Source organism: Lycium ferocissimum, chromosome 2, assembly GCF_029784015.1.
Source record: "Lycium ferocissimum isolate CSIRO_LF1 chromosome 2, AGI_CSIRO_Lferr_CH_V1, whole genome shotgun sequence".
In the NCBI taxonomy this organism is placed as follows: domain Eukaryota; kingdom Viridiplantae; phylum Streptophyta; class Magnoliopsida; order Solanales; family Solanaceae; genus Lycium; species Lycium ferocissimum.
Window position 1 is genome coordinate 35,263,573 of NC_081343.1, and position 11,909 is coordinate 35,275,481.

The 11,909-nt window shown below is 38.5% G+C and overlaps 1 protein-coding gene across 1 annotated transcript; it reads left to right on the forward strand.

Moving 5' to 3' along the window:
• Nucleotides 1-1,251: 1,251 nt before the first annotated feature.
• Nucleotides 1,252-11,286, forward strand: LOC132035595 (uncharacterized). Its single transcript, XM_059425886.1, has 3 exons — nucleotides 1,252-1,411; nucleotides 8,998-9,145; nucleotides 11,037-11,286. The coding sequence occupies exons 1-3, from the start codon at nucleotides 1,357-1,359 to the stop codon at nucleotides 11,113-11,115; spliced, it is 282 nt and encodes a 93-aa protein (XP_059281869.1). The 5' UTR covers nucleotides 1,252-1,356; the 3' UTR covers nucleotides 11,116-11,286.
• The last annotated feature ends 623 nt before the right edge of the window (nucleotides 11,287-11,909 follow it).

Sequence of the window (11,909 nt, forward strand, 5' to 3'; positions counted from 1 at the left end):
GCTATCAAATACAGTATTATGCTCATTATAATACATGAATACAACCAAACGAAAATACTCTAAATATTATACCCTCACCTCTATTTTACATAGTACATATAGAGGGTGTTTGTCTAAGCCTATAAGCTGGTCAAACTAGTTTATAAACACTTTTTAACTTATCTACGTATTTGGTGAACACTAAAAGTGCTTATAAGCCACATTTTTATAAGCTAAAATAAGCCATAAGTCATAAGTTGGTCGCTCATAACTTATGATTTTACAGCTTATAAGCACTTTTGATTTGACCAAACCTTTTACGATTTTATCCTAATATTTTTATGTAATCCCTCAAATATATTTTCTTACAATAAAATCCCTAACACTCTCCATGATTTCACTCCCATGCCTGTTCTTCCAAATCTAAAATTTCCGTCGCTCTTCAATGTTAACAACAATTTTGCAGTTCATCACAGAATTATTTGGGGTAACAAATTTCTCCATAATATTTTTGTGGTTGTTCTTCATGTTTCACGACCCATCATGGTTCATGAAACACCCTTCTCCAACTTGACATCAATATCGTTGATTTGTGGGGTTTGTAAAGCCCGAACCCTATCCTCCTTCTCTATATTCTAAGATATTTATTATTGCTTTCAAGAGAATTAAACTGGAAGATAAACTAATATCATTGATAAACACAAAATATAAAAATTCATAATAATTTTATCTACTCAATTATGTATTAAAAATTAATGAGACATAAAATCTATGGTGTTTGAACAAAATTGAAATTCGAAATCTTATAAAAATCATGTCGTTATTAGTGTAAATAACTTAAGGACATTTAAGTCATTTTAACAAAAAAAATGTTGACATTGTCAAATACTCCAACTGCTTATTATTAATTTCATCACTTTTATCCAAACACATAACTGCTTGTTTATTAAATTAGTTTCAACACTTAAAAATGTTTATCAACATTTAATGCTTATCAGCTATTTTAAATCAGTTAAGCCAAACGGGCTCTATGTCACCATATTTTTTTAACGGGTTCCAATTTTGCTTTTTATATTTAAAAACTATTAAATTATACTTTTAAGTTTCCCCATCTTAGTAACATGTTCATATGACCATAAAATATAATGACACATACCAAATCATAATATATGAATTATGATTAAAAGTGTTTACTTGTAACTGTAAGGAACTTAATGACCAAAACTGTTTAAGTGATACTTAACGGACTATGTTAAAAATAGTACAAACTATAAGGGACCATTTTTGTCAGAAAAGAAACTTATGTCCGGTACATTGCGAGTTTCAGTAAATACACTATTGAAGGTTTTAGGTTTAGGCTGTTGAAGGGCGTTCGTAATGGGATACGTAGAAGAAGCCCGACAAAATCACGTCAAAAAGAAGGTCGAAGAAGGTACTCTGTAAAAACCCTACATGTCCTTTTGGACCTTCAACTGTTTCTTTCTCTAGACCTCAAAACATATTTTGTCTATTAAAATTAGGTTAAGGAAAACGTATGTTCATCATCATATTCATCTTTCCACAATTAAAAGAAAAGTTTAGCTCAACGATACTGCTCTAATTTTGTTCCATGTCATACTTCACTATCCATACTTTTGATAATGGTTATTTGAAAGGAAGGAATGCAAGAGAAGAGGGAAAAAAGAATCAAGAAAAGGAAAAAGTTAAAGAATCATATATTTTTATGTCTATGCTTAATTTGATACTTGAGAAGAAGGGTGAGGAAAGGGAAAGTACACACCATTTACTTCTAATTGAACTAATTAAGCACGTTACAAAAGGAAATGCTTTCGCTACATTTTATTTCCTTACTATAGGAAAAAGAAAGTTTTTACAACTTACCCGTCATTTATGTTCCCTTCCTTTAGTTTCTGAAGGAGGTATTAATCGTTTTTGGGTTTTTGGTTGAAAAAATGATCATGGTTAATAGTGGTTAGCTTTATATATATATATATATATATATATATATTTTTTTTTTTTTTATGACAGGGGGACCCGCTGCCGCTACCCTTCGGGTGCGCACAGGGTAAACCCAGCTCCTGTGCAATAGCTCGCAAACCACACAGGAGAGATAACCCGCACTAGGCAAGCTCCGTGCGACGAGCTCGACCCAGAAAGCAAATCCCCCTGCTGTCGTAGGCAGGGGGTTTCAAACCTGAGACCTCCATTACGAAAGCCTCATGCTCAACCAACTGAGCCACCCTTGCGGGTGTGGTTAGCTTTATTATTGGGAGAAAGAAACTGCGGTTATCTAGTCAAATGAAGATATAACATGCTAACTAGATAAGACGTTGCATATTCAATTAGCTTACAGAACTGGTAATCATGGTGCAAAATGAAGTGCTGGATAATAAAGGTTATTCTTACAAGACAGGGCCATTATTATACTTTCATGCCCTATTTATTGGATGCTTAAGGAAGATGATGTCTTCACTTCTAAGCGTTTAAAGTTTAAACATTACTTTATTGGATATGACAATTCTATAGATAACTTTGCCTACAGTATGTTATTAATATTCATCAAGGACTCTCATTAAAGAAGATAAAACCTATGGCGTTCAATCTCACCCTTTATCCTCTGTTTTAGTACTAATTGAATATCAACAACAACAACAACAACAAGCCCAGTATAGTCCCACCATGTGGGGTCTGGGGAGGGTAGAGTGTACGCAGACCTAACCCCCACCTTGAAAGGTAGGGCGGCTGTTTCCGAGAGACCTCGGCTCAAGAGAGAGAAGAGAGGAAGACAAGAGGAAAACAAGACAAAAGGTCAGATAGGGCCAAGCATATCGAAAACAATATGATAACATGAATACCAAAAGCGAGAAAGTCATGGTAGAACAGTCCAGAAAGAAAGAAGCATTTTTTTTTTGAGACTTGTAACAGTTAATCTATATATCCATAGGTGTACTACATCAAAATATGTAGTCCCCCTCCAAAAGGTTACATTTACAGCATTGATCTCTACAGTTTTCTATTCTTACAAGAGATCTAACACATCAAAAATATCTTCTGATCTAAAATTTCCTGTTTACACCAAAAATAAAAAAGAGCTAGGCAGTTCATCTTTAACTTCTGTAAATTGTTCTGCTTGTTCTCAAAACATCTCTGGTTCCTCTCTTTCCAAACAGTCCACCAGATACATGATGGGACAATCTTCCATCTCTCCTCTTTTCTTGTTACATTCCCATCCCTGTTCCAGCATTTTAACACTCCTTCTATGCTCCCAGGCTTCACCCATCTAATCTTCCTCAGGTTGATAAACATCCTCCACAGCTGGTCTGTCCATTTGCAGTGCAAGAAAAGATGACTGATTGTCTCATTATGATCCCCACACAAAAACATCTCGAACATAAGTGAAAACCTCTTTTGTTCAGGTTTTCATGAGTCAACACTGCCTCTTTTGCCAACAGCCAGTTAAAACAGTTCACTTTATAAGGTACTTTTGTCTTCCATATCATCTTCCATGGCCATCCTTCTTCTTGCAAACTTGATACATTTAGGTCTTTGTATGCTGAGTTTACAGTAAAAATTCCTTTGCCATCCTTCTTCCATTCCAAAGTATCCCTTTCCCCTGTTAAGTTGATGAATGCTGCCATTGTACTGTGGAATTCTGCTACCATCTCCATTTCCCAATCATTCAAGTGTCTTCTCAGATCCAGATCCCACCCTTGTCCAGTCCACATCTCAGCAACAGTAGCATGTCGCTTTTGGCTAAGAACGAACAAGGCAAGGAATTTCACCTTTAGAGCTGTGTCACCCAACCATATATCATTCCAAAAGGATGCCTTTAAACCATTACCAACTTTACATCTAATTCTTGCAAGCATTATTGGCCAGTGATTCCTGATTGCCCTCCACACAGTGCATCCATATGGAGTATTCACCATGTTTGTCATCCACTTGTCCTCCAAACCATATTTAGCAGTAATGACTTCCTTCCATAGCATGTTTTCCTCTGTAGCAAATTTCCATAGCCATTTCATCATCAAACTTTGGTTTTGCAATTTCAAATCTTTGATACCCAATCCCCCTGTCTTCTTGCTCACAGTCAGTTCCTCCCACTTGACTAAATGAAATTTCTTCTTATCTTCATTGCCCTGCCACAGAAAGTTCCTTCTAAGGGTATCAATTCTCTTGATTACATTGACAGGTATTGGGAATATGGACATCATGTAAGATGGTAGGCGTCTAGCACACTATTGACCATTGTCAATCTTCCCCCAAGAGAAAGATATTGGCTTTTCCAGTTTGTCAGCTTCTTCTCACATTTTTCTAGTACTCCATTCCATATTCCTTTTGACTTGCTCTTGGCTCCCAAAGGCATGCCCAAATATGTAGTTGGAAGCTCCCCTACTTTACCTCCTAATTTCTCTGCCAAGCTCTCCACCTCTGCAACCTCATTAATTGGATAAATGAAGCTTTTACCCCAATTAATGTGTAATCCTGAAACTGCTTCAAAGATGATGAAGATAGTTCTTAGGATTAAAATGTTCTCTTCCACCGCTTCACAAAAGACAAGATTATCATCTGCATATTGCAGATGAGTGATCTCCAAGTTTCCTGCACCCACCTGAAATCCCCTTATCCAGCCATTCACCTTAGCTGTCTGAAACATATTGCTCATGCCCTCCATTGCCAGGATAAATAAGAAAGGGGACAAAGGATCACCCTGTCTCAATCCCCTTTGAGAAGGAAAAAAACCACAAGGAGTTCTGTTGACCAACACTGAGAACTTAACAGAGCTAATGCAATGTTTTATCCATTTGATCCATCTAGTTCCAAACCCCATTCTCTCCAACATATTGATTAGAAAGCTCCAGTTCAGATGATCATATGCTTTTTGAATGTCTAGCTTGCATAGAATACCAGGTTTCTTACTCCCTCTGTCTAGACTCCACACACTCATTAGCGATAAGAACTGCATCCATGATCTGTCTTCCTTTAATAAAAGCCATTTGTTGCCTGTCCACCAGTTTATGTATTACCTTTTTCAACCTCTCTGCCAGTAGTTTAGCAATGATCTTATAGACTCCCCCAATCAAGCTAATAGGCCTGAAATCATTGAGCTCTATAGCTCTAGCTTTCTTTGGAATCAAAGCCACAAAAGTGGCATTCAAACTTTTTTCAAAATAACCTTCAAAGTAAAAGTTCTGTATAGCAGCTACAAGCTCTATCCCTATGATATCCCAACACTGATTGAAAAAAGCCATAGAGTATCCATCAGGACCTGGAGCTTTGTCCCCTGCACATGCCCTGATGGAGTCCAGTATCTCTTGAGGTTCAAAAGGGGCCATAAGAGTTGCATTATCTTCAGCATCCAACCTAGGACAATTCCTCATATTAAATTGTGGTCTCCAGTTTTCTGTCTCTAAATACAGCTTCTCATAATATGACACAATTTCTTCCTTCACTTCTCCAGGATCCTCCAGAATTTCTCCATTTACTCTTAACTTGTCTATAGTGTTTGCCCTTCTGTGTGCATTTGCTGTTCTGTGAAAGAAACTTGTGTTTCTGTCCCCCTCTTTCAACCAAGTTGCCCTTGATCTCTGTCTCCAAGCAGTCTCTTCATGCCTAGCAATGTCTTCAAATTCCATGGTTAGGGCCAGTCTAGAAGTTATCTCCTCCTCTTTCAGGGTTCTATGATCTTGTATCTCTTCCAGTTCAGCAAGCTGAGCCAATACCACTTGTTTCTGCATTCCCAAATTCCCTTGTGCTGTTTTACTCCACTCTTTCAATTTTCCTTTTAAAGCTTTCAACTTTGCTACCAGTATAAAGTCTGGCTTTCCACTGTAATTGAAGGATTCCCACCATGTCTTCACTCTCTCATTAAAACCCTCCGTCTTTAGCCACCAGTTCTCAAATTTAAAATAAGAATTGGTTTTCTCCCATTCTCCACTTTGAAGTAACAAAGGTGAATGGTCAGATGTCACCCTATGTAATATGGACTGCCTGATGTTCCTAAAGCTAGCATCCCATTCTTCTGATATCAGGAATCTATCAATTCTTGCTGCAATATTGTGTCTGTCTCCTTTCTTCCAAGTAAACTTCCCTCCTGTCAGGGACAAGTCCACCATTTCCATGTCTTCAATGAAATCAGAAAAATCAGTCATTGCCTTATTGATTCTTCTGCAGTTCTTCTTTTCAGATGGATATCTAACTGTGTTAAAGTCACCACAAAGGACCCAGGGCCCTGGAATAAGACTCCTTGCTGCACCTATTTCCCCCAAGTTTCCTCCTTTCCATTCTATCATTTGGAGCATAAACTCCAGTCATGTTCCAACTGAAATCTTGACTCCTTCCAGTGAAACACAAGAAACAGAGTACATGCCCTCACTACTGATCACCCTTCCCAATCCTTTTGTCCCACATAATTACTATCCCTCCTCTTGTCCCACTAGCTTCTAATTGAACATAATTGACCCACCTGCTCCCCCAAACTTCTCTCACTATATCAGTGATATCCCCTTCCACTTTTGTTTCCTGGAAACACACCACATCTGCTTTCCAGGTAAGTAAAATATTTTTTATCATACTCCTTTTTTTTACTACAGTTCAGACCCCTAACATTCCAGGACACTATACTCAACTTCATTGATCTTTTATTGCTAGATATCCCCCCTACTTCTAGTACCATTACTCATGAATTTAGTATCTAATTCTAGCCCCTTCAATTCATTCATCCCCTTCCTTTTGGTGATTGACTGTTCCCCCTTATTCTCTTGCTTGTTGCTATCTATCTTCATGAATAACTCTTTGGCTTTCTTTTCACACCCTTTAAAGCTAGCACCAAACTCTGTGCTAAGTCTGATTATATGCTGTTGAATCCATTCTGGAGTTATTGATGTTGGAATGGTTGCTTCTTCTGGTAATTGAACTTTCAGAGGGGTAACATCTTCATTTATCTCTTCTGTATCTAGTTCTTGCATCTGTATTTGTAGATGTAGGCCCTCTGCTGGTTCCTCTTCTTCTTCTGTTACTGCTGGTTCCTCTTCTTCAGATGAATTTCCCATGAACTGTTCAATTTGATTATGTTGAGTCTCCTTTTCTCCATCACTGTTCCCCAGTGGTTCGAACATATTCTGGGTTATTAGTCTTGACAGGTTAGCCTGTATTTCTATACTAACCATGTCCTCTACATGGGCTTCAGGAATTGACTTATGAATTACTACAGCAAAAGGGTCAATAATTCGGCCCAATTGCTCTATTCTATTAACTGGGCCCAAATGCTTTATTCTTTTAATTGAGCCTGCAACTGCCTCCATTGGCCCTTTCCCTCTTGTTTCCAGCCCACTTGTCCAATTCAAATTTTCCCCTTCTCCCGAGGTCCCCACATGGGTTCCCCTTATTTCTGCTGACTTCTGATAAGACCCTAGTCCTTTATTAACCATCGGACAAAAGGTTTCTTCCTCTCTCCTCCTTTCCTTTGCTCGACTTCCACCGGAACTTCTGTATATCGGAATAGTGTAGGTATATTCTTCATTGGACACCTCCCTTTCTCTCGGAACTGCTTCCCATCTCCTGCCACTTTGATTCGAGCCCGGTGTAGATGGTTCTTGAGTGAAGTCTCCTCCTCGTTTCTAAAAACCTCCGCATTGATCTCCAATTTGTTTGAAGATTTCTTGTGACCATAGGCATAATGGAAACCCTAGAAGTCGATCCACACCCAATCCCTTTTAATTTCATGGGCAATGACAACCCGTAGTTGGTTTCCACCATTCGAGTGCCAACTGCATCTTCTTCCAGGTCCATTCTCCGGTCATGAATACTAAAGATAAATAAATTAATCAAAGTTCAACGTCCCAACAAATATAAGCAGCAATCAAATGCATAAACCAAAAGGCAATAAACAAATGAGCAACCGCAACTACTATGGTGAAAGGTGGTACGCCACCTAGCCTTCTATCCTAATCCGAGTCCTCCACAACCTCCTATCTAAGGTCATGTCCTCGGTGAGTGAAACCGTGCCATATCCTATCTAATCACCTCTCCCAATACTTTCTACCTCCTTTACCTCTCCCGAAACCATTCATAGCCAACCTCTCACACCTCCGCACTGGAGCATCTGTGTCTCTCCTCTTCACATGCCCAAACCATCTCAGCCTCGCTTCCTGCATCTTGTCCTCCACCGATGCCACTCCCACCTTGTCTCGGATATCTTCATTCCTAATTCTATCCCTATCGATTGGGAAAATCTAGTACTAATTGGATTTTCCCGCACGTGTACCCCATTTGTACTAAGACTATAAGAGTATGTTTCTCAACAATTGTTTCCTGTAAACTTCAAGGGAGTTTCTGCATTAAGAAGGTGATCATCCATTTTGCTGTGGGATTCTTTTTCTCTCCTCTGGTTGTGGCAGAGATAGACAAAGGCTAAGTTTAGGTGACTGGAAATTATGTGGTATATCCATTTTTGTTTTGGTGCTTGAAATATAAACCAAGGGCCAAGTAGTAGGTGAATGGGAATTATGTGGTATATTCGGTTGACCTTTTTCTTTTTGATGCTTGAAACATAGACCACGAGCCAAGTTTAGGCGACTGGGAATAATGTGCTTTTTTCGGTTGGCTTTTTTGTTTTTGATGCCAAATATGTAATCAAAGGGTTTATTCCACGTGAAACGCTTAGAGATAAGAACAAATAGGTGTGTATGATTGTTTCTGAGGCTGAAAATTAAAAGCTTTTTGTTGAATTTTGCATTTCAACATATAATTAGTATGGGCTCTTCACCGTGATTTTTACAGTCTCATAATCTCTTGTAAGAGTATTTACACAAACTCGGGGAAAAGTTCATTGTGGAACAGTCCATGTGCATTTTGCATTGGCTTTGTTGTGTCTGACTGCCCGTTCTCTCCCTTACAAACTAACTTATGTTCACGTTGTGTGAGTCTGTTATGAAACGCAGACAAATATCTGTTATGGTTACTTGTATTATCAGCTTTTCTTTCATCTTAAGCTTTTCTATGTATCAAATATTTCAGCTTTGCGTAGTAAAATGAAGCAGAAAGCACTCAAAGAATGTGATCGATATACTACAAAATACGCCGCGTGTGCCTCAGGAAGAACAATATCTGTTGTTTGGCAATGTCGCAAACAAGCTAAAGAATTAAATGAGTGTCTTCATCAGTAGTAAGTCCCTTATCCTTGATTTAACTTATGCTTTCACGTTAATTGTGGACTTGCTTATCAGTAAAAAGTTTCTCCGTCCTTGAGGTTACCACGGCAATTTGTTGCTTGCTTATTTAGAAACAAAAAAGAAGGATGCGTAGTTATTTTTCTTTTGGTTGTTGAAAATAGACAAAAACAAATGATAAGAAAAGCTTTGTAGGCTACAGAGAAACCGCGGGGCGAAATGAAATCATGGACTACGGTTTGGGATGCTTTTGTTATTTTACAGCCTTACCTGCAGTTGTTTTGCAGAAAAGCTTCTCATTCACATCTCCTGTTACAAGGTAAAAGATAGGAAGTTACCCCTGTTGTCTTTCCTGAACAGTTTAACCACGGAGTAAAGTATGATCTGGATAAGTGCCATGTCGTCCTCCAGCTATTTAATTTCTGATGAGTTCCGTCTTCAAGTATTTATGTGGCAAGTTCCCACCATTTATTATCCTTTCTCTTTCTTCGCTTTATATCTTCCGTACCACCTCACCCCCAAATTGTTTTTCCTATGCCACTGCCACCTCTCCCTCCTCCTCTTCCTCTTTCCACCAATCTTTCTCCCTAGCAGCAGGAGCTCCACCTCATTCTTGTCCTCCTTTACCTTCTGCCTTGTCCATCCTCTGTCTTTTCTTCTCCTTTACCAGTTAGCCACTACCCTTCTCAGTCCCGCCCATACCATCCTTGCTCTTTCTCTACTTCTTCTTTTTCCCCAAACATATTGCCACCTCTTCCTCCTCCTTCCCACCCATCTCCTCTTATGCCAGTCCACTAATGCCACCTCCTCTTCTCCTTCCTCTTTCTATACCTTTTTTTCCTTGATGGGCGGGCAATTTTATTATGTGTTAAAGTAGATAAATGGTGCACGTGCCACAAATAGTTGAAAGGGAACTACAAATCAATTACTTGGAGAGGCATTACTAACACTTTGGCACTGGATCCTTTTAACAAAAGATTCTAAATTTATATTACAAGCTATGGTTGTAAATGCTATGAAAATGGGTAGTGTCTTGTTTGTTCTTGCTTAGTTGGAACTTTAAGAAGTGTCATAAAAGGTGCCTTTCAAATGACAAGATAGGTACCTGAAGGTGGTTTCAGTTGAACTTAAAGCTAATACACCCAGCCCCTTGCAAGAATGAAATTCTCAACTTCTTGTTGATGAGCCCAATTACAGCTATACTGGCTCCGTATTTTACTGAAAGTGGGGTTCAATTACTTGTTCTGACACTAGTGAGAAAGTCTCAACTATAGTCCTCCAGAGAAACTGGCTAAACTGCAAATTTCAAATATTTCAAAGCTACAGTAGGTAATGGGTGAATTTTTATTTTTTTTTGGGAGAAAAAGTTGGGGGGGGGGGGGTGTCGGGGTTATAGCAGTTTCATCATATTTTACTTTGGTATCTAGTTCTGGGCTAGTTAGTCCAGGAAATTTCTGGCAGATGAGCTGTGACATTGCAAGTAATTTTTATTGTGTATTTGCTGCCAAAGGTGAAATTTGTTAAGTCCCTATTATATGATCTTTTGACCATAAACCATATGTTTTGATGTATAATTATCATCCATAACATAAAAAGAATACGGGTTGAGCGATTACAGTCCCTTCCTTCTCATAGAAAAGGTTATGGATCCAGGGGGTAAACAGCCAAGTGCGTATTCTACTTTTTCACACCAAACTCAGGTATGTTTAGTCCATCTAATTCCTCCACTTTAGAAACGAACCAGAGGTTGGATAAATGAGTTCAGGGACTGGAATTCCATTTGTCCTTTGTTGTACCTGTGAACAAATTATAACCTCTTTTGACTGAAATTCGTAGTACTCTAAATTTTATGACATCCTCTAAAGTTGTCTGTTTCCTTTCGTGTAGCACGAATGACTCTGTTTTGGAAGAAATGAAGAAAGCATACATGCTTCAACAGAATGAACGGGGATCACTTAGAGCTTGAGTATGGCTTTCATGATACTTTGAGTTAAGTTTGTCCCATCTTCTGCAGTTCAGAAGGCCTTTACTTTCGTATCAGGCTTTGGCTGTAATTTGTGAACGAGCAGTATGTATTTGGGTGCATTTAGTTCCTGGTGAAACTCACAGAAAATTGAATAAATTTGTGGTTTCTTAAGTTATACGTGCTACACCGTCACTAGTTTTCAATTGGGAGAGGAGTAACTCCTTTTTTTTTTTTTTTGACTTATTTCAATTATGCAAGTCATTTTGGGATGAGTTAATATATTTTCCTAAATCTGTTGGTACTCTATATTGCGGAACAGTGGCCGGTGAGATACAACGATACTGGAAGAGGACACCCCTTCAGGTTTGCTATGTCACTTTCGATAATCTTGGAGAATTAAGCAGATTTATCTACAATACAGTAACTGCCTCGGTTCAAACCGTAACCCCCTTTTTTAGTTGGATGGGTGATATAGATAACCTCAAAACTCTGCGAAGGAATGTTAATTTTTCTTATGGCTAATTCATACTACAACTTTAAGCTAGCATGTTGTGGAGTATCCAACTATTACTCTTCCACTTTAGTGAGAGCTAATTCCCTTACCTTGTTGAATGCACAATGTGTATAGGGCATATTGTGAAACATCGGACAGGAGAGGGGAAGGCGCCTGAACACTGCACATTACCACGAACTTCTACAACAAGTCGATTCTCTACCAAAAGAAGAAGGGGATAAAAAGGAAAATAAATAAGCGTTTTTGTCAATAGATAAACATCATCCAATTTTAGCACAGG

Excerpts from the sequence above, each read along its gene's own strand:
- LOC132035595 (XM_059425886.1), top strand. The coding sequence starts at position 1,357 with ATGGGATACGTAGAAGAAGCCCGACAAAATCACGTCAAAAAGAAGGTC. Across the intron at positions 1,412-8,997 it reads CAAAAAGAAGGTCGAAGAAG|CTTTGCGTAGTAAAATGAAG; the intron begins GTACTCTGTAAA and ends CAAATATTTCAG. Across the intron at positions 9,146-11,036 it reads AATGAGTGTCTTCATCAGTA|CACGAATGACTCTGTTTTGG; the intron begins GTAAGTCCCTTA and ends CCTTTCGTGTAG.